This window comes from Palaemon carinicauda, chromosome 32 (genome assembly GCF_036898095.1).
Source record: "Palaemon carinicauda isolate YSFRI2023 chromosome 32, ASM3689809v2, whole genome shotgun sequence".
NCBI lineage: Eukaryota > Metazoa > Arthropoda > Malacostraca > Decapoda > Palaemonidae > Palaemon > Palaemon carinicauda.
Genome location: NC_090756.1, coordinates 79,507,280 through 79,531,524, shown reverse-complemented (window position 1 = coordinate 79,531,524; position 24,245 = coordinate 79,507,280). Strand labels below are relative to the sequence as shown.

Here is a 24,245-nt window from a genome sequence, read left to right as displayed (position 1 = left end):
CACGAACTTCTGCATTACCTTGTACAGAATCTTGAACGGTGGGAATACATACACCTCTATGTGGGACCAATCCATCAGGAAAGCGTCTATGTGAAAAGCCTCGGGGTCTGGCACTGGCGAACAGTACAACTCCAGTCTCTTCGTCTTTGCGGTTGCAAAAAGATCTACGAGGGGACGATCCCATAATTGCCACAGACTCTTGCAGACCTCCAGGTGTAACATCCATTCTGTGGGGAGAACCTGATCTCTTCTGCTGAGTCTGTCCGCACTCACATTCTTGACCCCCTGAATAAATCGTGTCAATAATGTCACTTTCCTCTCCTCCACCCACACGAGAAGAGGTCTTGCTATCTCGTAAAGAGACCACGAGTGGGTCCCGCCTTGCTTCGCTATATAAGCTAGAGCTGTGGTGCTGTCCGCATTGATTTGTACCACCTTGCCTAGGACCTGCTCCTCGAAGCCTTTGAGGACCAAATGTACTGCCAAAAGCTCCTTTTGATTCATGTGGAGAGTTTTTTGCTCTTTCGTCCACAGACCTGAGATCTCTTTCTTCCCTAACGTCGCTCCCCACCACGAGTTTGAGGCGTTGGAAAACAACACGAGGTCTGGGCTCTTTTGATTCAACAAAAGCCCTTCCTGTAGTCTGTGCTCGTTGTTCCACCAATGAAGGTGTGATTTTATGGGATCCATAATGGGAATGCTTTCCCTGTTTAGACTGTCCCCTTTCTTCCAATGCCAATTGAGATGAAATTGAAGGGGGCATAAGGGCAGCCTCTCCAGAGACACAAACTTTTCCAATGACGAGAGGGTCCCCAGAAGGCTCATCCATTCTCTCACTGAACTGGCGTCCTTTTTTATAAAGGCCCAAAGTTTTAGGAGAGCTGTTTGAATCCTTGCAGGCGACGAAAAAGCCTGAAAAGTCTGACTCTGAATCTCCATCCCCAAATAAAGAATCTACTGGGATGGAGTCAGCTGTGATTTCTTCGAACTCACTAGGAGTCCTAACTCTTTCCTCAACTTCAATGTCATTTGCAGGTCCTTCAAACAGCAATCGGCTGAGGTGGCTCTTATAAGCCAATCATCCAGGTACAGGGAGGCCCTGATGCTCCTTGATTGCAGCATGCTTGCCACATTCAGCATGATTTCCGTGAACACCAGAGGAGCTGTGCTGAGACCGAAACATAAGGCTCTGAACTGGAAGACTTTGTTTCCGTACATGAACCTCAGATAACGCCTGCGACTGGGGTGTATCGGAATATGGAAGTAAGCGTCTTGGAGGTCCAATGACACCATCCAATCGCCCCTCCTTACTGCTGCCAGTACTGTCTTCTGTATTTCCATGGTGAAGTTTGAGTTCTGCACGTAGTTGTTGAGGGCACTTATGTCCAGAACTGGTCTCCATTCTCCTGAACTTTTGGGTACTAAGAATAGCCGGTTGTAAAACCCTGGCGATCTTAAATCCTGTACCCTTTCTATTGCTCCCTTCTCCAGTAACAGAGACATTTGAAGCCGCATGGCCTGCCTCTTTGGTCCCTCCCTGTATCTGGGTGAAAGATCCACTGGATCTGTGACTAGCGGAGGATTTGATAAGAATGGAATCTTGTATCCCTCCTTCAACACTAGAACGGACCAAGGGTCCGCTCCATTCCTCTCCCAGGCCTTCCAGAAGTAATTCAGACTGGCCCCTACTGCTGTCTGAAGGATAGGGCAGTCAGACTCTACCTCGACTGGGCTTAATCCCTCTCTTCTTAGACTTCTTCCCGTCGTACCTGAAGTTACCTCTTCCGGTAGATTTACCACGAAAGGGCTGGGTGGATCGTACCCCTGAAGTGCCTTCTTTTGGTTTACGGGAAGAAAACGAAAAAGGCAGAATTTTCTGGCCGTATTAGCCACTAGGTCATGAGTAGCCTTTTGGGTTAACGCAGTGGCCGCTTCCCCTACCAACTCTTGTGGGAATAGAGTAGAAGATAACGCAGAGAGGAAGGAACACATAGTCGCCCTCTTCTTTATTACTCCGGCTGTGAAAAGGGCAACCAACTCATTTGAGCCATCCCTGACTGCCTTGTCCATACAGGACATCAGATGAATGAGGTTGCTAGTGTCCGTACCTTTCATCTCTGAGACCTTTCTTCCTAGGGCTCCCAAAGACCAGTCTAAAAAGTTAAAAACTTCAAACGCTCTGACCATGCCTTTTAACAGATGATCGAACTCTGTCATAGACCAACACACTTTAGTTTTCCTCAAGGCCAGTCGACGAGAGGAATCCACAAGGCTTGAAAAATCTCCCTGAGCAGAGGCAGGAACTCCCAAGCCCAATACTTCCCCTGTCTCGTACCAAACACTGGACTTGGATGCCAGTCTTGCGGGAGGAAAGTCGAAGCTCGTTTTGCCAAGAGACTTCTTCGACTCCATCCATGTTCCCATTAATTTCAAAGCCCTTTTAGAAGAGCGCGAGAGCACCATCTTCGTAAACAAAGGCACCTTTGCTGCCTTACCCAAGGTAAATTCCGAAGGTGGAGAACGCGGTGCAACAGGAGTAAAGTGGTCTGGAAAGAGTTCCGTGAAAACCAGCATTAATATTTTGAGGTCCACCGAATTTTGAGGTGGTTTCCCCTCTTCTCCTTCAGAAATATCTTCCAGTGGTTCATCTGGAAGAGAAACTTCATCTGGTTCTTTTTCTGACAATTCAGCCGTTGCAGCCGTGTCTTGTTCAGACAAGCAATGTACCTGAACCGAAGCGTCAGTGCTGAAATGGGTGCGTTTGCATTGCTCAACGTCTTCCTCTATCTGGCGATCACTAACCTTACGTTTATCATCACGTTCAGTTTGGAAAATGGCATCTAACTGATGTGGAATGGTCAAGGTCGACTGATGTGCATCATCAAGAGTGGACTGACGTGCGGCGTCATGGGTTAACTGACGTGAGCCGTCGCGATGACGCGTGGCGTCTGACTGACGATGACGGTCCGTGCTGTCATGAGTCAACTGACGTGTGCCGTTGCGGTACGCGTAGCATCTGCCTGCCGCTGACGCTCCGCAGCCTCATGAGTAGACTGACGTGGGCTGTCATGGTGACGTGCAGCGTCTGCCTGCCACTGACGCTGACGCTCCGTAGTGTCATAGGTAGGCTGTCGTGAGACGTCACGGTGGCGCGCAGCGTCTGCCTGCCGCTGACGCTGCCGTGTTCATTTCCGTCCTGCCGCTCAGCGGTTCGTACTCTTGCTTGACGAACGTCAACGCTTTTGAAAGAAAGACGTTCGGAGGTTTTAGAGGTCATCTTTTGCTGTGTAGCAGCCCCCTGACGTGACACATCCACCTCACCCTGCCATTGAACATTGCGATTGGGAGATCGCCCGTGCGATAACGCGTCAGAACCAGAGACAACAGGCTGCCTGTGCGACAACGGGTCCGAAACGGAAGACTGACGCCCAACCGCACTGCCAACCGCAGGTCGATAAGATCGCATCAGCGACGAGAGCTGCAGTTTCATACCTAATAACATCGACCATTTAGGATCGCTCTTATGCGACACACTTGTATCTTTTTCAAAAGGAAAATCGCCTTCTTCATCGCTTCCATATCGCTCCCCACTTTCGGGCGATGAACACCAGTCTGATGGAAGCGGTGGTCCATGAACCGTCACACCAGAACCAGGCATCAGCTCCGAATCCGACTGTACCACACCTTTATCCACCTCAAAACCCATGTCAGAGAGTTTCGCAGGCGAGCAACCCTCAGGGGACTGAAAATGCTCAGGCGAATCCCAGTGACTACAGCTCGGTTGTTGCGGCGGCGATTCGTGCTGCTGAATGACCACGTGAGTTTTCCTTTTAAGCGGTCTAGAGGCCTGACGCCAGACTTCGCTACGCGAACCTTCATCTGAGGAAGGCGATAATACACTAACCTCATCTTTTCTATGATGAGGGTGAGCGACCTGTGATACGCCAGCAGGAATGCTCGAGGGGACGTCTGCACGATTGATGATGCCTCTCATTCCCTTTCGCCGTTCGACATTACTTCTCCCATGGGTTCGAGAGCTTGAAAGATGTCTTAGGCTAGGCGAATGACAGGATCGCGCAGACGCACCCTCCACAACACTAAACACATTAGAAGCACTTTTCACAATCGGTTGGCCGCCTGTGCGACAACTTTTAAGCACATTAATTTCGGACAAAATCTGGTTTTTGTCTGCAGCTAACGATTCGACTCTTTCACCGAGAGCCTGAATCGCTGATGACATATCCTTCATCGAAGGCTCCTTCGGTTCTTGATCTACCACTACGGGGGAAGGAATAGGATCAATGACATTAGGTACAGACAAATCAACTGAATGAGATGAACTGCGCCTAACCCTGTCTCTCTCTAATATTTGAATGTAACGTTCATAAGTAACCCAATCGCTATCGGTTAACAAAAAGCCTTCATCACACCGATCCCCAAAAGAACAAGATTTACCCCTACATTCAACACAAACATTATGTGGGTCAACAGAAGCTATAGGAAGTTGAGTATGACAACCTTTAACACACTTCCGAATTACAGGGGAGGGGTCGGCCATATTGAATAGTTAAGAGAGCAACCAAAAACATAAACAAAGGTTAAATTAAATAAATAAATCCAAAACAAAGAAGATTTTAAGAAAAAATGAAAGAGAAATCAATTATGCGAAAGCCCAAAACCAAAAGACAGTGTACATCCCCAAATAAACCGTCCAAAACACAGTAAGTAGCGAGAGAATTTCTAATTGTTCCAGCCAGCAATGGCGGCAGAGAAGATTTGAAGGGTTTGGTATAGTTCGACCTGTCTATCGCGAGGGCGCTAGTGTACACCTGGCATATCTGCGATAGCCGCGAGATTTTGAATTTCTGCCGGACGTCTAGGGACTTTAGCCATTCTTATATAACCAGCGGGTAAGTTTTATGTTTAAAATCTAGGGCTTTTGAACCTGCTTGTGACAAATCTTCAAATCTTAAGATTTTCCATAGTCGCAGAGTGAAATATTGCTCTAGACTAATGGTCGAGCCATGAATAGCTTTGGATCGCAGACATTGCTAATTCTGTATTTCTATGTTCATCATTTCTGTGTCTGGGTGGATGGACCTAGGCTAGTTGAGTTCTCTGGGAATGGTAATAGGTTATGAAAAGCCCCAGAGGGTGCTAATAAATTTTTCTGCTCAAACAGGACCAGAGGTGGTAACCCTGGGGACCTGTTGGCTTTAAGAGAATTCTCAGAGGCCGAAACCTGCCTGTTAAATAGTTTTAAGAATTTCTTTAGTTTGTCTCAAGAGATTTAGTCTGTGAGTTCAGGATTCCATGCTTGCATCTGAATCTTGTCTCCCAATTTTTCCTCAAAACAGGTTTCTCTAGGAGAAACTCAGTCATATTCTCTAGGTGATGGAGGAGGCTTCTACTCCTCGTAGCTTCAGGCGTCTCTAAAACCAACATAGAGGTTCCAAGAAGATTTACCTCTAAAGGGTGGGTGCCAGCGCTCAGAACAGGAGACCCCATAGAGTTAATAGTCCTGTTGTCAAGGGTATAAAAATCACATAATTCATCTCAAACACCCTTCCTTTCTCTATCCGTAAACATATTGAGGCTGGATAAGGAGGCGGAGAGACGCCTAGGGAAACTTTTCCCAGCTCAATATGTGCAGCCAAAATATGGGTTTTCTTTTGCAGATTCAGTCTATTACAAGCGAAAGATTTATTGACTGGAAGGCCTCTGCAATGTCTTCGATGCAGACCTCATCTACGCCTCTCAGTAAGGTTGACTCTTAAATCAGACTTTAGTTCTGGTATAGACGTACGGTAGGAGGTTTCTTTTCCATCTTTACCTCTCAAGGTACGTGAAGGGGAATCCCCTGAGCAGACAATCATTCTATGCTCATAATTCATGTCCATGGGGCCACAGTTTGGGTTACCACCCAGACTTTCTAGGGAGGATGACCCAATCTTGATGTGTTGCGGACAAAAATTCTCATGCATAAAACCAGCATATGATCTCTCCATGCTGGGAATACCCTTGGATGAATTGTAAGCTAGTCTTGTGCATGAAGAAAATTCTTGACACACAGAAAAGTTGTTGCGTGTGATGGCTCTTCTCACGCGCTAAGATGGCGGCGAGTACAGCTTTGTCTGGCTGAGCGATGATCCTGCCTGAATCCTGACAAGTGGTAGTTTCCTTGATAATCCTACTTGACTTTTCTACTCTAGTAGGTAAGGAAGAAGAGGGTAAGTTAAAAGGAATGTGTAGTTTTGGGAAGCTTTGGGTGTGGACGCTGCAGATGCGGTCCAACCACCCTTATCGTAAGCCTCTAAAGATCCCTTAAGACTCTTTAGAGGAGACCTAAGCTTTGGGCCCCCATAGATATAAGGCAAATATAGTTTATGAGAACATGTTGGGAATTGCAAAATTTCCTCTTCCAACACAGTTGCTTCATGATTCAGGGGGAAAGCTGTCTCAACTCTTAGAGTCCCTCCAATGGGAGCATCTTGTTGAACACACCTGTTCCTTTTCCATCATGGTTAATGGAACCTGGCTCAAGGCAAGAATCTTTGTTAAAATGCCGGATCCAGGTCTCACTGTTTGTAATCGGCACTATTTTGGATGTGTGTGTCGTTAGAAGATGAAGTTTCAGGAAGAGCTCGACATGAAAAACTAAAGGGAGGTTCTCACTATATAGAATGAGATTCGTCTCTAACTCCCGTTGGGAGGAGACGCAGTAGCGAGAAAATCTCATCAAGTTTCCTGCAATAAGAAGTGCCTCTCTCCCATTGGGAGGAAGTCCACTCCCTACAGTATTTACATGGAGATTCCCTTGAACATCTCTTGTCTAGGCAAGAGGCACAAAGAGGATGTCTGTCTGTCTGTCAGGCTTATAAAGACGTCACAATAGTCGGTATCCTGTCCTGGGCAAGAACGTAAATACCGAGATTTACCAGACATAATGCACTCACTCATAACTCACAGATAATGGATAGTAACTCAACTGACTGTGACTTGAGAACAAAACACAAGAGAACTAAACACTAAAAGGTTAAGCGAAATGAATGTGAAAAGGCTCAATCATAGAGAGGAAGTGAGAGCACAGCCTCTTCACTTTGCGACCTGCAGTGTTGTGATGAGATGTGGTGAGCGAGCTGATCTGGGTCATCAGTTACAGAATGGAGACTCTCAATCCAGATGGATTCAGCTGGATTTTGAGTCTCAGCTACAAAGTCAGGGACGAAGTTGTGTCACTTGCTCCCATCCTTTGAATGGGCAACATCAAAGGACAGACTATGTAGCTCACCAACTCTCTTCATGGCGGTCAGGGCTAACAGGAAAACCGTCTACAAGGTTAAGTCACCCTCCTTTCAGGTCTCATAGTATACAAACTACATTCCAAGGAGGTCTGACTTCTAATTGTGGCATGTGCGCTCAAAACTTCGTATGAGGAGAGAGAATTCCGTAGAGGAGGAAATGTTAATTCCCTTAAGTCTAGAGGCAAGGATCATGGCTGAGCAGTAGCATTTCACCACCGACACTGAGCAGAACTTTTCCTCCCTGAGATACAGTAAAAACTCTGCTATTACTGGGATAGTGGCAATGAGAGGAGCGATACCCTTCCACGACATTAACCACAAAAGACAGACCACTTCGCCTAGAGACGGCGGATGATTTCCGGAGGTATCCTGCCATCTTCTTCGCGACCGATTTTAAAAAGACTCACATTATGAGGAGTTGCTGAATAACCTCCAGGTGTGAAGCTGTAGCAAAGCTACTGCTTTGTGGAATATCTTTTTATGTGGTTGTCTGAGTAGATCGGGAAGTGGAGGGAGCTCCCTTGATGCTTCTGTAAGCAGATGAAAAAGGTCTGGGAACCATTCTGCATGCTACCACATCAAATTTATTAGGGTCATCGAGAGATCCTGCAATGCCCCTATCTTCTTCAGAAGCCTTCTTACTAGGCAGAAGGGGGAAATGCACAGACATCCATGTTGTCTCATAGGTGTTGGAAGGCGTCTTGCCAGACTGCTTGGGGATCCGGTACTAGGGAGCAGTACATCAGAAGCTTCTGGTTGAGAGACTTCATGAACAGGTCGAATGCTGGTGAACTCCACAAAGTAAGACTTTGTTGGCTATCTGGTGTTTCAAAGACCACTCAGAGCCTACTATACGAGTTTTCCTCCTCAAATTATCCGCCAGAATGTTCCTCTCTCCCAGGATGAATCAGGCTGATAGGGATACCGAGTTATCTTCCGTCCATCTTATTATTTCCACAGCTAGATGGCAGCGTGGCTGTGAAAAAGTACCTCCTTGTTTGTTTATGTATGCCACCACAGTGGTGTTGTGCTCATCAACACCACAGAGTAACCTAAAAGGATCTGATGGAACTGCTTGAGGGCCAGGAAGGCTGCCCTCATTTCCAGGAGGTTTAAGTGGTAGTGTTGCTCAGACTCAGACCAGAGCCCGGAAGCCATGTTGTGCAACAGGTGTGACCTCCACCCTTCATTTGATACATAAGTGAAGAGCATCAATTTAAGGGGAAGAGAGAGAAGGTCAACTCCCCTGAGCAGGTTGGTGTCTGACACCCACCAGTTCACATCTCTCTTTTGCTCTGACCCTATCAGAACCTCGATGTTTGGAGGGTTTTTGCGCTGAGACTAAAATGTCTTCTGCCACTGAAGAAATCATGTTCGTAGACGACCGTTGAGTACCAGTCACTCCAGGCAGGAAAGGTATCCCAGCAATTTTGCCCACCAATGTGCTGGTAGCATGTCCTTCAACAGAAATGGGTGAGCTGCATGTTTCAACATCTCTATTCTTACTTTGGACGGAAAGATTTTGCCTAATTTGGTATTGATATTCATCCATAGATATACCAGAGAGGACTTCTCGAGATTTACCACGACCTGCAGATCTTGGCAAAACTCAAGGAGCTTGTCTCGATGGAGAAGGATTTCCTTTGAGTCTGCTAGAATTAGATAATCGTCTAGGTAACAGAGTAGACGAATGCCGTTATTCTGCACCCAGGGGACACTCGGGAAAACATTAGAGTGAACACCTGAGGTGCTGTGAACAGGCTGCAGCACAGCACCTTGAATTGGTATATCTTGTCATTTAGGGGGAATCTTAGGTACTTTCTTGAATATGGAAGAATGAGGATCTAGCAGTACGCATCTTTGAGATACAGCAAGATCATGAAGTCTTTCAGTCTGATGGCCTGTCTGACCGTTTGCGCCGTCTACATCTTGAACGAGGTCTGCTGGACAAACGCGTTCAAGGCTGAGAGGTCTATGACTGGTCTCTGGCTTCCACATGCCTTCTATACAAGGCAGAGTCAACTGTTGAACCCTACTGACTTGTCGCGGACTTCATGGAGGGCATCTTTCTCCAACATGGTCTGTACTTTGGCCTGAAGGGGCTGTTCCTTCACGGATTCCCTCACATATAAATTCAACATCACTGGATGTAGGGTCAGAGGAGGGAGAGAGAGTAAACGGTACATGGTATCCCACTCTGAGGACGGAGACCAACCAGGGTACGGTCCCGTGGAACATCCACCTCTGCTCTCCTGGCACCCTCCCACTGGTGGACTAGTAGGAGGAATGCACCCATAGTGGGAATGGCCACGTTTTTCTCTCTTCGCTCCTCGGCCCTTGTTGGAGCCTCTAGATCAAAGGGGCTGCTTGGATCCTTGACCTTTAGAAACTGCCTGTTTCGAAGGCTGTGGCCCTTTGCTATGTCCCTGGCACTTGACAGTAGACAATCGCTTTGGCAGTGGTACTGAGTAGTAGGGGTGAGACGTCATTGCCCAATGGAGAAGGAAGTCCTGACTCGCCTTTCTCTATTTTTCTGCCACTGCCTCAATATCCTCCACGTTGAAGTCGGAGGGACCGGCCATCGTGGAGTTGCGAAGCTTCATCGCTTCCCTCCTAAGCACCTGCCTCTGGAATTTTGAGACTACGGAGTCCCGTTGTCTCAAAAACCAGTTGACCCACTGGTTGACGATATTGTGAGTTAAAAACTATCATCCTGGTGCCAGAGAAGGAAAGAAGACATTACCTCCTTCTTCTGGTTGGTGAAGAAGTCATCGTTCTTGAAGAAGTAACCCACAGATTCCAACCAGTAGTCCAACCAATAGACGGATAGCAAAGAGCACTTTGCAACCCGTTCCATGTTTGCAACCTCCACCACAGAAAAAGTCACCGGCAACGAGGTAAGCTTATTAAGTGACATATTCTGTGTCAGAGCCAAAATTGCTGGATCTAAGGGAAGTGGAGAGGGACTGCTGTCCATTACAGCATAATACAGTGTACTTCCTCTGCCAAACATATGGGGGAGGAAGTGCAGTAAACACAACAAGTTCACGGACTTGAAGGACAATACTGCTCCCGCCACTTGAGCATAAGGCCTCTACTTAGCACTGCTGACTCCTCTAGACCAAGGCAAAGCTATCTTAGTCTTGGTGAGCCTGGGAGTGCCACAGAAGAGGTCTAGGACAGTATCTTTGTCCTCAATTAGAACTTGATCAATGGTTCATCCTCTCCAGAGCCTACACCCATAGGAGAGCAGTGAGGGTCAAGGTCATCATCATTTCGCCTTGCAGAGGAGTGAGCCCTTGGAGGCAAGCCACTATGCTCCAGTCTTACGAAGACAGTTTTGGACTCTGGAAGACCTTCCCTTCGATCTGGAAGCTTAGAAGCCAAGAGCCAGTTCTTGAGTACGGTTGTAGAGTCCTTCCTTTCCCATAGGTGGATGTTAAAGTCCGCGAGAAGGGAGGAACTCTCCTTCCTCTCTGGTTTCTTCTGCCTTACACTTCCAGAGGGAGCGGGAAGAAGAGCTGAAACTTTCACAGCTGGGACGAACCTGATCCTAACACTTCACATCTATAGGCACAAGCCTACAGTTGTCCATGAAGGAGACCTCACTGGGAGATCTCAAACCTCTGCTAGTCCTAGGGTGCAACAAATCCCGTACAGGATGAGCTGGTGGAAGCCTTAGTACTCGGTTATTGCTGATACCTAGAAGAGCACTGAGGGGAGGGACAGTGAAGCACAGCCTGAGAGGGAGCTTGCCTAACGGAACTGCTAAGCCTAAGGTCAACGGGCCGAGTACTCCTCCACAGGAAACTCAAAACCTCCAGTGGGATGGAAGGGGTACCATGGGGAGGGTACAACTGGAGGGCTGAAGGTCAGTCCTGAGACTACATGCTGTACTGTTTGCACCAGTTCAGCGAACCATGGTGCATCCTTCGAGAAGGTAATGGTACTCAAAGGTGCAGCCCTGAAGTGTTTCTTAGGCTTAAGTGGAGTGCCAACGAAGGGTAGAGAACAACCCGACGTATCACTGTGCTCTTCTCCATGCTATGCTTCCCTAAGGAAGAGAGCTTGCTCAGCCAGCCTATGAGCATTTGCTCTCTCTCTACGTACCGAAATAGAGTGGGAAGCTGGAACAATAAATGCTGCCGAAGTAGCATTAGCAAAAGAATGTGATCGCTGTCCCCTTTCATGATGAGAGATAAGTGAGTGCTGGCAAGGCGAGCACACGCACCAGTGGCCGTGCGTACAGGCAAGGTAGGGTCTACCTGTTCTTGTTGTCTCACTACCTATGTGTAGTACGCTAGCAAGGTTGCACTTAGCTCTGGAGCACATGAAGTGTACACTCGGCCTACAGGTGAGCTAACTGCTTGCGTGTAGCACTCTCCCCAGCACATTGGTGAGGTAGTACTCACCTGTGGAACGAGCACAGACGAAGCTTTGTGCGCCAGCAAGTGAGGGATGGCAAACTTCCTAAGGTGAGCATAGTGTGAAGTCGGAAGAGCGTGCAGACCTTCCTCAGGCAGAGGAGCTCGCCCGTCCATCTTGCAAGCCGTTTGGGTGTGCAACAGAGTGCAAGATTCCTCTACTAGACTAGGATCTGCATCTTCCCAAACTAGAACGCTCTGGATAAAAGCATTCCGGCTCATTCTTTCTCCTAAAAGTAAAAGGCGAGCAGCCTTACCCTCCACGAACAAACAGAACAGAAGGTTCTCCCTCGTAAGAGATGGAAACACTGGGTGCAAATTTCAAAAAACCTGACTCTGCAAAAAGGCAAGCCCTTTGTTGTATTCTCTGGTCCCGATGGCGAGGGACAGGGACTGCGAATAGCCGCCTAACCCCATTGTTGTCTAGCTCCGAAAAACTTAAGTGAGGCATGGAAGAGTTCAGCTTCAGCACACGCTTGGGGAAGCCCCGGGGGAAGGGGAACCACTCAAGAGAAGGTTGTCTTTCCTACAAAAGGAAAGGTCGTCCAACACCTGATGCTGCGGAATGGATTACCTCCCGCAAGCGAGAGGGCTGCCCTGACACAGCTGGCAAAGGGTGACTCTCCAGCAAACGTAAAGGTTGCCCAACACTTTTAGAAAGACCTCCGGGCAGCTCACTCTGCTAAAGTTAGTTCCTGGGCTCACACTGGAGGGATACCCTAAAGAGTATTCTCCGGGGGTACTTATCTGCATCTGCTCACGTCCGTTCACCAAAGCAGGATGAACATAATGTGGGCAAGCAGAGGCTGAGGTGGCTACATCCAGAGACACAAGTCTCCTTTGGTACAAGACCTCCAGAGTCTCAAGGTGGAGTATTGAAATCAACCCCTTGGGAGGGATCTATGTGCTCCCACTGTGTCCCCACATGCAGGATCTCGAGAAGCCTTTCCTTACATGGGGAACCTGTGAGCCCCAAGGAAGGCCAAAGCTGACACACCGCATTAATAGAGAAAGACTCCTACAGCAGAAGCCGGCGCAGCTTCTCTAGGGGAAGCAACGGAGACTTTTTAACCGCAAGGTTGTCTCGGGGGTAAAGGGCCACCACTCATACTCAATCTGCATTCAGGGGAGCCTAATTGAGCAGAGTTAGAATGGCAGGAATGAGCCGACAGAGTCAGACAGCAAGGTTTCTTCATCTTCGAGGATGACCCAAAGGAGAAGAATCCCTATTTGCCTCCTACCATATCGCTGCCACTGGAAGGGCTGCCACTCCCTACACTCAGTGCAAGTAGACACCTGCGAGCAGGTATGGTTCCTGCATGCAGGACAAAGGCTGTGAGGATCGGTCTCCGCCGCTGACATAAAGGTACCATAACGGCACCCTTCTATGCCAGGACAAACCCATATAATTAATCCTCACGTCAAGGACACCTGAAAATAGAAAGGAAAAGTATTAAGTTTTAGGCCAGTTGTTTTGGGGAAGAGAATACTTAGACTGTTCTCTTTCAAGCCGAAATGAAAAGTGACGTATTGTTACTAGTGCGAATATTAGCGGGGTGGCAGGTCTATCCCAGGCTCTCCCCTTCCTGCTAACTACTGGTGGGTAGTTAAAACTTGCTCAAGTCTTACGGCTACTTTCAGCTGTAGCCGAAATATATCTCCACTGTGAATAGCAAAAGGGTTTGTATATAGTGCTGGGACAGAGTTTTAACAGTCGTATATACCTTCATTGAAAGCATCCTCCTATTAAGGGTTTGCATTCATTTAGGAATAACTGTATTTTGCAACAGAACAGCTTCAACACCTCTTTCTATAATAGCTTCTCTTAGCATATATACATTATGCAGATTTTAAATTTTTTGTTATTTAAGATATCAAAGAATGACAACTCTCGAACATAAGGCCCAAGAATAGATATTTCTGAATCAACTTCAACTAATTTTAGGATAAATTGTATAACTTGACAGTATGATATTAAAAACTTTGGTTCCTTGTAATGGTTTATTTACCCAGGAAACACTGCTGATACCTCACCAGTAGTCAACATACTGTAATTTCCTAACTGTCTTCTTTTTCTGCAGGAATGACATGTCTAGTATGTGAAGCTCAGAGCTGTTACAAGTGGGGTCTGGGATTTTATTCGTTCTTACAGCAGTAAATGAGTCTCGGCACTTAGCAAAAAGCAGAATGCTGAGACCGGAGATAGCTATTCCATTCCTCTTACTAAGAAACACGTCCCCCAACCCCATTTGACAGCCTGAAACACACAGTGATTACCTTGCTCCACTTTTCTCTCCAATTTGCAGTGCAGTCTGACCACCATCTCATCGTCTTCTCCATCTGAGTTGCACGAGCACGAGCCTCCTCCAACTCACGCTGAATGAGCTCCTAAAAATAATATCAAATACAGTTGTTTGCTTAAACCCGGCTATCTAGATACTTAACCTCTCAAGAAACAATACTGCTTAGCACAAAAAACTACACAAAAATAAATCATTCTTCCATCTCCTGCAGCTTCTCTATTTGCACTTTAATTTTTTACTTTTCCTATAAAATTACCATAACTTTCAACTTGAGAAGAAGGAATGTATTCTCTAATTACCTTCTCTGAGTAATCAAAGTAAACAGCTTTCACTTTTACAATAACCTATGTAAAGATATTCCCATCATATTCATTGTTTAGTGTACTGATAAATTCTCAAAAGTGTGCTTACTTACATTTGAAAAGCTGAATTACACTACAGCCTCCTTCTACAAAAAATCAACAAGCGACTGAAGCACGCAAGAGCGGTACAGGTATTCATTTTGTGGTCTTTTGGTTCATTTTGCATAATAGTGTGCATAGCAACCTGGCTTCAACCACATTGGGGAGTAGTACAGCATGGCACATGGCAATAAAGAAAAGCCTCAACTGAAGGTAAGAACAACATAGTTTAGAAGTAAAGTAGAAAGATCCAGAGAATAGTGAGATGTAAATAGAAGGTAAGCATTGCCTGAAGAGATATATGATGTTATAAAAAAGATTGTGGTGTCAGGAGCAGCAGAAAGGTTTGGGAGGACAAGTGGTAGACAGCAACAGAAAAAAGAAACATGGACGTGGAATCAAAAGGTTCAAACAGCTGTGAAGGAAAAGCATATTGCCATAAGAAGGTGGGGAAAAAAGATAGAAACTACCAAACTAGTGAAGAATATAGTGATAAAGAGGAAAACACAAAGGTAGCAATTGCAATGGGAGAAGACAAGAGAGAGTGGTATGAGATGATGACAAAACCATAGAGAAATGATAATCTACAGAATTGCAGAAGGGATAAGAGAAGACAGGCAGGAAAAGACGTAGGAGGTAGGAATTATCAAAGATGAAAATGATTTATCTTAACTGAGGAAGAGGAAGTCAAAAGAAGATGGTGAGACATTTTTACAACTACCGTATTAAACACTGAGAATGAGTGTGTGAAGAACTGGAAATATTTCTCTAATAGAAGAGACAAGTCCAGAATGCTACAAAGAAAGGAAAAGTAACTTAAGCTGCAGGAGAGTCAGAGGTACCAATGGAAAAGAATAAGGCACTGGGAAATCTCAGCAAGTAGTGGGTGCGCACACTATTGGAAAATATCTAAGATGTATAGGAAATGCCAAGAGACCACAAAGATAATTATATGATTTACTTTATTAAAAGGAAATTTGCCAGTACAATGAGTCAAAACTCAACTCCAAGTTGAGGCCAATTTTATTACACATTTATCAAAATCTAATGAATAAAGATGTAAGAAAATCTTAACTAATTTTTTTCCTAACTGTACAACCTTCAACCTCTAGACATGGGAGAAATACAGCTGGCTACGGAGTGGAGTTGAAGCCGACCCACCTGAAAAGTAGAGATACTTCCACTTTGACCTTTGGCCTAGGACTAGAGGGGTGGTAGAGGGAGACAGTGTAACTTGAGGGTTTCAGGTTTATATGGTTAGGAACCATACAAATTGATTAAATAGTTTGTGATTTGTTCCTACAAGTGATAAAAACCTTAATCCTTTTAAATACGAGACTTATTTTAAGGTGTGAAAGTCCATATTTAACCAAAGTGGCTGGTTTTACTGGACGGGGAAATGTCAATGTATTCTACTCGAGTATGGGAGCGAAGGTCCTGACTCCTGTTCAACCTCCTAAATTACCTGAGCATAAAGAGGTATTAGGCTTGGCCTCCATTAGGGGCTAGTGAATGGTCTTCGGAGACTACTGTACTGTACATCCTTTTCGATATGAACGTCCGAATGTAATGGCATTATCCAATTAATGGATGTGCATACATTCTTTCCATCCTTTTCCTCGTAAAGAAGGATAGTAAAGATACTTTAATACAAACAATTGTAAAGAAAAGGTACTCTGTTGAGTAGCTTACCTCCATCAATCGTCCGGTCCAGCTGCATAAAGGCCTGATTACTAGAATGTCAAGGGAGGGGAAGAAGGAGCATGTGTCCAGGGACTTGTGGGTATACTCCTGCAAGTGAAGGTTGTCTGGCATTTCCATACTCCTACCGTCAGCAGGAATGCCACAAAAAGATTCTTCTTGAAAGCAAGGGTGGCCAATTCCTCTGATTTAGTGTGCTTGCACTATCGAAGGGTCACTCACAGTTCTCTTTGGGGTAGTGTACAGATATGCATTTGATAGTTTCATGAAGCCAAAACAAGACTGTGTTTTTGGCTATCGACTTTTCCTCCCTGCCAGTGCTAAGGAACAATCTTTTGTGCACTGGTCTGAGATGCTGAGTACTCTTAAGGTAACTGGGTTCTATGTTTTGGCCATGATGTCTGGAAAGATTGTCATCGAGAGCTCCTTTCATCCCTTGGAATGACTAATGTCATACTAAATGCCTTGCAGTTCGCCTTCCCTTTTCGCCAAGTCTAAAGCCAGAAAGAATATTATTAAGTTTTCAGACACCTGTCTGATGTGCTTTTTACAGCTCGCATGGAGAATGTTTAAAGAGCCGAAAATTCTTGTGATGTCCCAGGCTAAGGATCTAAGTTCTCTTGGAGAATAGAACTGCTCAAAGTCCTTGTTAGCATGAATAGTTCCAGCAATGATAAGAGGTCCAGGATTTTTAGCTGAAGACTTGGTTAAAAGCTGAGCAGTTGCCTTTTACTGCCAAAACAGAGAGGAGCTTCTCTCAGCGAAGGTAAACGAAGATATCGACGATTAATTGCAGAGAGGCTCAAACCGGAGAAGCATCCTGTTTATGACACCAATCGTAGAAGATGGCCCACTTTCCCTGGTATACAGTTGCACAGGATTTACAGGGATCTCCAGACAACTCCTGTGCAGCGACTTGGGAAAAGCCTTTAACTCAGAGTAGACGTTAGATTAGTCTCCCCTCGTTAGGTGAAAGAGAAGTCACAGAGCTATGGGACCTCTGCAAACGCAGCAGAGAGAGAAGGTTGGGCTAATAGGGTAGTTGCATCCGTACCTCAGCCAGAGGCATCAGCAAATCTGGAAACCGTTCAGCATGTGGCCACTTGGGAGCCAACAGGGTTAGCCTGAAGTTCGAGGTTGTCCACATATTGTTGATTGTTCGATGTATCAGGAAAATACATAGAAAAATGTAAGTGTCCAGGTTGTCCCTGGGATGTTGGAATGCATCTCCAAAGACTGCAGATAGATCTGGGACTGGTGAAGAGAACATTGGTAGCTTCTTATTCAGCCAAATCACAAACCTATTGGTGTGGATCCCCAATAGGTAAGAAGCCTTTCCGCCACATAGAAAAGTTAGGACCACTCTCTTCTCATTTCCTACCCCTGATAGCTGAGTGAGTCAGCTAAGGCAATCCTCTTGCTTTGAATGCCCTTTGCTGACAGCACTACTACATTGTTGCATGCTCAAGTGTATGCCTGCTTCATCAGTTTCGAGTGAGGTTGGGACAACATCCCTCCTCACTTGTTAACGTAAGCTACTACCCGAGAATTGTTGATCATCAACTCTACTGAATATCCTACCAAGCTCTGTTAGAAGGACCGGAAGAGCAACGTGCACTTCCAGCAGGTTGATATGCAGGCTCTTCTCAGAGGAGATCTTGTTCCTCAGGTGTCTTCTCCACCCCTTCTTTAAAGAGTCTGTGAACAGCTGCATCTCTGGAGGTGAGGAATTGAGTAAAACTCCTTTGGTTAGATATTCGTCATTCAAAAACTACTAGAGATCATCCACCACTTCTTGTTCTACTGGCACCTGAAGGTGTGGAGGATAGGAGGCTGCTGACCAATATAATTCCTTCAGACATCATTGAAGCGATCTCTGATGGAGAATCGTGAGGAACATGCTTCTCTAACGACAAAAGGTGTCCCAGAAGACATTGCCATGGCCTTGCTGGTAGTTTTTAAGCAGTCAGGAACGGTTGTGCCACCTTTCTGAGTCTGTTGATGCGATCTTCTGAAGGGAAGACGCTCGCTGCTGCCATGCCTATCAATATTCCTGTGTACTCCATCCCTTTCTTGGGCATGAAACTCGAATTCTGTCAATTGATGACAATCCCCAGATTGTGATAAAAAGCAAGAAGCTTTTCTCCTCAAGGAAAACAGGATCAACCAATTGTCAAGATATCACAGAATGTGAATCCCGTTTGAATGGGGCTAAGCTGAGAATAGAGTTAACCCTCATGTGAACACTTGGGCAACAGTTGCCAGTCTGAAACACAAGACTGAACTAATACTTGACTCCCTGTAGGATGGAGGGAAGGTATTTGAAAATATACGTCCTGGAGATCGACACAGAGCAGGATGTTTTCCTTCTTGTTGGCAGCACAAACTGTGCTTACAGTCTACATTTTGAATTCAGTTTGTAGAACAAACTTGTTCAAGGGAGAGAAATCCATGATGGGTCTCCATCACCTGTAGAAGCCAGTACACATCTCTTGGATGAGGTCTTGTGCATTTTTCTCCATCATTGCCTTCCATTTGTTTGGTAGGATGAGGACTTTTTGAGATTACAGAGGAAACGTCAGGAACTCATTGAAGAGTGAGTGAGAGGAGGACGAGAAAGGACTCTCCCCGTACCGTTTCGCTGTTTCATTGCCCAGTGGCTTGACAGGAATCCCCACACTGGCAGCAGTTGGAAGAAGGATTCATCAACCTCAACTCCCTATGCACCCTCTCTTACTTCTGCTTTCCTGGCACAACCATGTGGGGGGAGGAGAAAGAGTGGAGCATGATTATCACCATTCTAAGGGGTAGAAGATTCAGGAGCCACAGATCACGATCAGAGTTTCACCATCGGCTTCTTCGGCGCTGTCTTACTGGGCTGAGAAGCAACAGCTCAGGAAACAGTTAATGTGGAAGAGCCACGGCCTTTGAAGATCACTGCTCTGTGGATAAGGGAGTCGCGACTCTTCTTTCTCCACCTGTCGAAGGTGTACTTGACCTCCTCTGCAGGGAAGAGCATCGACATGTCCAGGATCGTAATGTCCCTGAGGGAGAGATCTGCTTGCTGTCCCACCTGGCTGTAAAAGTGTGTAGCTATTGTATCTCTCCAATTTAGCAACCAGTTTACCGCCTGGTTGGCCGACTGATGAGCCAGGTATGTCGACACCTTTTCCTCCTGAAAGCACAAGGTCGGTGAACTTCTCCACATCAGGATTGGATAAATTCCTGGATGAAGCGAAGTATGCCAATCATCCAGACCAGTTGTCAATCCAGCTTGAAGCTTGCAAGCTGGACATAGCTGCTGTTTCCATGTTGTAGACTAGGAGGCTGAGAAAGACGTGCCCTCATACTTCAATCTGCAGTTGTGCCTGTTGTCAGCAACGTAGTCCGTGGATCGATTGGATGAGGCGAAGGAACCGCCTCCTCTGGAATATAAAACATGGTGACCCTAGAAACTTGAGGGGCGCTGAAGCGTTGACCATCTCCTTCATTCTACCATAGATGTCTCTCCATGTTCATTCAGCTCCCTGATAAGGTATAGAACTTTAAGGAAGGCCGATTCTGAATCCGGGTTTTCCATCTCTGCTGGGAGTGGGAGGGGCCACATCAGGAGGACGGGAACCTTCTCTAGCTCAAGAGACCTCTCCTCTCCTCAAGGCGAGGATTCGACAGAGTGAACGTTAATTACTCTTTCCCTTTGGAGTGTGATCTCTATGAAACAAGAACGGAGAGGGCAATCATAGACCAATGAGAAGCTTCTGCAGACTTGCAGTCCTTCTCTCTCTTAGGCCAAGGCAACACTGGGTGTCCTGATCTCTGAAGGGTGAATGAAAGAGAGACAATGAGTGACTTGATCGCTAAGAGTACAGTACATTCCCTTTGAGAAAGAGCTACAAAGTGAACCCCTCTAAGAGAGGAAGATTCCCTTCATTCCAGAGAGCATCAAGAGTTCATCCTGAGTATAGTATCTCCTCTTTCTTCTCTTCATACCTTTACAAGGGAGAATCACACCTAAAAGAATTGTCTATGTCTGGTAGAGTCACTAGAGACTGACCAATCTGGTCCCAAAGAGGCTACTTTTGACTGCGATTGGTCTCGAGCTGACTTCTTTTGGAGTTGAAGAAAGCATAGTGTGACCAGCCTTCTTAGTGCATGCTTTTGGCAAACGTGTTCGTTGTCCGTCTCATCTAAGAGCACGAGGTCTACAGGGGAGCTTTTGTTGTTCATCTGGATGTTCTTGCGTGTGGTGATGGAGTCAACAAGGCATCCTGGGAACATTCCTAGGCAGGAGAGGGATTAGAGCAAAGCTCTGTCCTGACCAGTAGTGCTTATGATAAGTCTCACAACTAGAGCCCTTGAATCACGTACTTTACCTTTTCCCAGGGGGGAAGTTTTTGGTATAATGATGCTCCTCCCACGAAACCATACACAGGAACCTTAAGACGACTCAAGAGACTACTCTAAGTCAGTCGTCCGGTGGCAGGTAGCTCGTCAGCAACCAGCAGGCGAGTAAACATCTAGGGGCATCACCACACTGCTCTCCGCTGCAGGCAAGGGGGGAGCAGCAACACGACGGGAAGACTGCCAAGTTATAGCAGCTGGCAGAACCAACTGGAGTGTCTCCAATGACAGGGAGCCATGAATCCCAAGGGCAAGCCACAGCAAAACCAGGTCCAGGTCCCTGCAAGTCCTCGACCAATACAACAGCTGGAGAACTTTGCTAGAGGAGGGAAAAACTCCGGTCTCACTCAAAGAACTCCTAACAGGTAGCACACAGGCTCCTTACTTCTAACTTCCTGCGACAGACACAGCCTCGGATCGAAAAAGGAAAGCGTACAGCAGTCTTAGAACCCATTGGTGGGATGAAGGAGCTAATGAGCTTCCTAGGCATCAGCTTATGTGGACCAAGACTGAGTCTCAACAATACCTCTTTTTTTTTTTTGTGAACTCACAAATCTGCACTGGAGGCAGCCTCCCACAATCAGAACTGGGGAATCCTTTGAAGTCCTGCCCCTGCAGAAGCAACAAAGTTGATGAGGATCAACTTCCACCTTACTCATATACCAGCCACAGGCTTTGCTAGAGTTACCAGGACACAACAGCTTGTCCAACCAATGAGCCGACATCACCAAACAAAAATAACCCTGTAAAATAAAAAGTAGATCATTTAGCGAATGCTACAAATTCTTTAAACATTTTGTATTTTTCCTAGCTATACAAAGCTGAGTCATTTCAATGGTTTACTCCTAGTTTCATTTTCTACAAGATAATATAAAAAAAAATGGGTTGATTATATAATAGGTTGCTAGGCAATGCCACTCCAAGGTGGCACTATGCTTTGCTTGAATGGCTTACATCACTATCTACTGGTTAAAGACTTGCAGTGGGGTTGTGGCAGGACCTTTGATGAAATGACTAAGATTTGTATAGCTAAGAGTCCTTTCAATGGAAGTCTCCACTCAGAGTTAATCACTCTCTCTCTCTACCATTTACAGCTACTATAAGGGAGTAAAGTAAAAAAAAAAAATGGATAAATTAGGGCTCGTTTAGCTGGCTTGTAAAGAAGTAGGGCTGAAACATCTAATCCTTTTGAGTCTAGTCTAAGGCGGTGGTGAAGCCATATGAACAATAAATGTCAGAACAATGTAGAGTATTAAATCAAATACACATGAAAAATATAACTGAACAAGGCATGTTAACCTTACTTGAATCAGGGTTTGTGCCAAGTGAGAGCTTCAGGTCCATTCATGATCACATCCAGACTTGATCCTCATTAATATCCTTATAAAGCCGAGAATGACAAATTCGTAGATAATTTGTATTTTTCCTAACTATACAAACCTTACTTTCGGCGTAGCTGAAATGACGAGCCATTAAAATTTAACAAGGGTTTACTACCCACACTGCTAGTTAGCGGGGGTAGGGGAGGGTAGCTTGCTAACCCCCCCCCCCCTTCACACACCTGTGCTTGAGCTCACTTTGCTTGGAGGTAGGACTTCAAGGGGGATAGGGCTGGCGGGCAAGTTTGATTAAATAGCTAAGGTTTGTATAGTTAGGAATAATACAAATTATCTACGAATTTGTCATTTGTTCCGTAACTGGAATACAAACCATGCTATTTAATAGGGGTGACTCACCCATTAGGAAGGGTGGACGTCCCTGCCAGTCTGGCTTTTTGGCTTTGCCCGGGGGCTCGTTATTTGAGTGTGTAAGCACCCAAGAAATAAGGAGTCCCTGCACCTCGCTAGAACCTTGCTACGCAAGGACTGCGGCCTACGCAAGCTGTGTGTGAAGGTATGAAGAAGTGTGACTCGTCCTAGGAAGTTGTTCTTAAGTTCTTTAGATGGAAACTTGTAGCCTAGGACTTTCCCAATACCACCTCGTCAGGGTATGGGGACGTAACAGTATTAGTCTTAATACTAGGAGCACAAGGAAGCATGGTTTACCTGCAGTGGTTTGAGGTCAGCTATGCAGAGAACCCAGGATGCTGCTTTCCCCACAAGAGAGTAGGATGAAGAAAAGAATAAGAGCCAGTCAAATCTTTTCATTCACGCAGACTAAAACCGGGTAACAGTGCCCTCAACCTTCTGCTACTTGTCCAATAATGATATTTTGATTATAAAATAAATTTTTGAATATACTTACCCGGTGAATATATAATAGCTGACGTCTCCGACGGCTCGACAGATTCCAAAAACTCGCGAGCGATCGCCGTGAAGGTTGCGGGTGTGACCACCAGCGCCGACTATCGGCCAGATACCGCATATACTTGTCAATATCTCCAGTTCTTCTCAGTCCCCTAGGTCTCTATCGGGGAGGAAGGGAGGGCCTTTAATTTATATATTCACCGGGTAAGTATATTCAAAAATTTATTTTATAATCAAAATATCATTTTTAAATATTAAACTTAGCCGGTGAATATATAATAGCTGATTCACACCCATGGTGGTGGGTAGAGACCAGTATTAATACAATAAAGGCGTATATGCTCAAGAGTTTTTGACAACTATTCAAAAAACAGACTTAAGTATAGGTACCTGGTAAGGAAGCAGACTCTGATTATTACTCTGCCTCATTAGTCCGCTATCCTCACGAAGCCCAGCGATCCTCTTAGGATGCTGAAAGACTCCCAGGAGCTGCTATATCCAGGGTGAACACCCCTATAACAGGACCTCATCAATACCCTTAATCTGGGCGCTCTCAAGAAACAATATTTTGACCACCCGCCAAATCAAAAAGATTGCGAAAGACTTCTTAGTCTCCCGTACAACCCAAAATAAGATTAAAAATTTCAAGAGTAGATTAAAAGGATATTGGGATTAAGGGAATGTAGTGGTAGAGCCTTCACCCACTACTGCACTCGCTGCTACGAATGGTCCCAGTGTGTAGCAGTCCTCATAAAGAGTCTGGACATCTTTCAAGTAATATGAAGCGAAAACCGACTTGCCTCTCCAAAAGGTCGTGTCCATAATACTTTTAATGGGTCTATTTTGCTTAAACGCTACAGAAGTTGCTATCGCTCTAACTTCATGAGCCTTGACTTTAAGTAAATTATGATCCTTCTCACTTAATTGAGAGTGTGCCTCCCGAATCAAAAGTCTAATAAAATAAGACCACGCATTCTTAGACATGGGCAAAGAGGGCTTTTTAACGGAGCACCATAAAGCCTCTGAACAACCTCGTCGCGGTTTAGTTCTGGATAAACAAAATTTAAGAGCTCTAACGGGGCACAGCACTCTTTCAACTTCATTCCCCACAATCTTAGAAAGACTGGGGATTTCAAATGATTTAGGCCAAGGACGAGACGGAAGTTCATTCTTGGCCAAAAAAACCAAGTTTTAAGAGCGCATACTGCTTTATTAGCGGAGAAGCCGATGTTCTTGCTAAAAGCATGTATCTCACTAACCCTTTTAGCCGAAGCCAAGCTCACCAAAAAAAGTGTCTTGAGGGTAAGATCCTTCAGGGAGGCTGAATTTAATGGTTCAAACCTGTCTGACATAAGGAACTGTAGGACCACGTCCAAGTTCCAAGCAGGAGTCGAAATATGACGCTCCTTGGAAGTCTCGAAAGACTTAAGCAGGTCTTGGAGATCTTTGTTATTAGAAAGATCCA

At 45.6% G+C, this 24,245-nt stretch overlaps 1 protein-coding gene across 3 annotated transcripts in view; it reads right to left on the bottom strand.

The window, feature by feature from the left end:
- The window catches only part of LOC137625403 (coiled-coil domain-containing protein 102A-like), a 291,278-nt gene that overhangs the window by 153,466 nt on the left and 113,567 nt on the right, over positions 1-24,245 (bottom strand). For all 3 annotated transcript variants that reach the window (XM_068356292.1, XM_068356291.1, XM_068356290.1), the window contains exon 3: positions 14,006-14,116. In XM_068356292.1, coding sequence (XP_068212393.1) covers positions 14,006-14,116 — 111 coding nt within the window. The remainder of the gene's footprint in view (positions 1-14,005; positions 14,117-24,245) is intronic.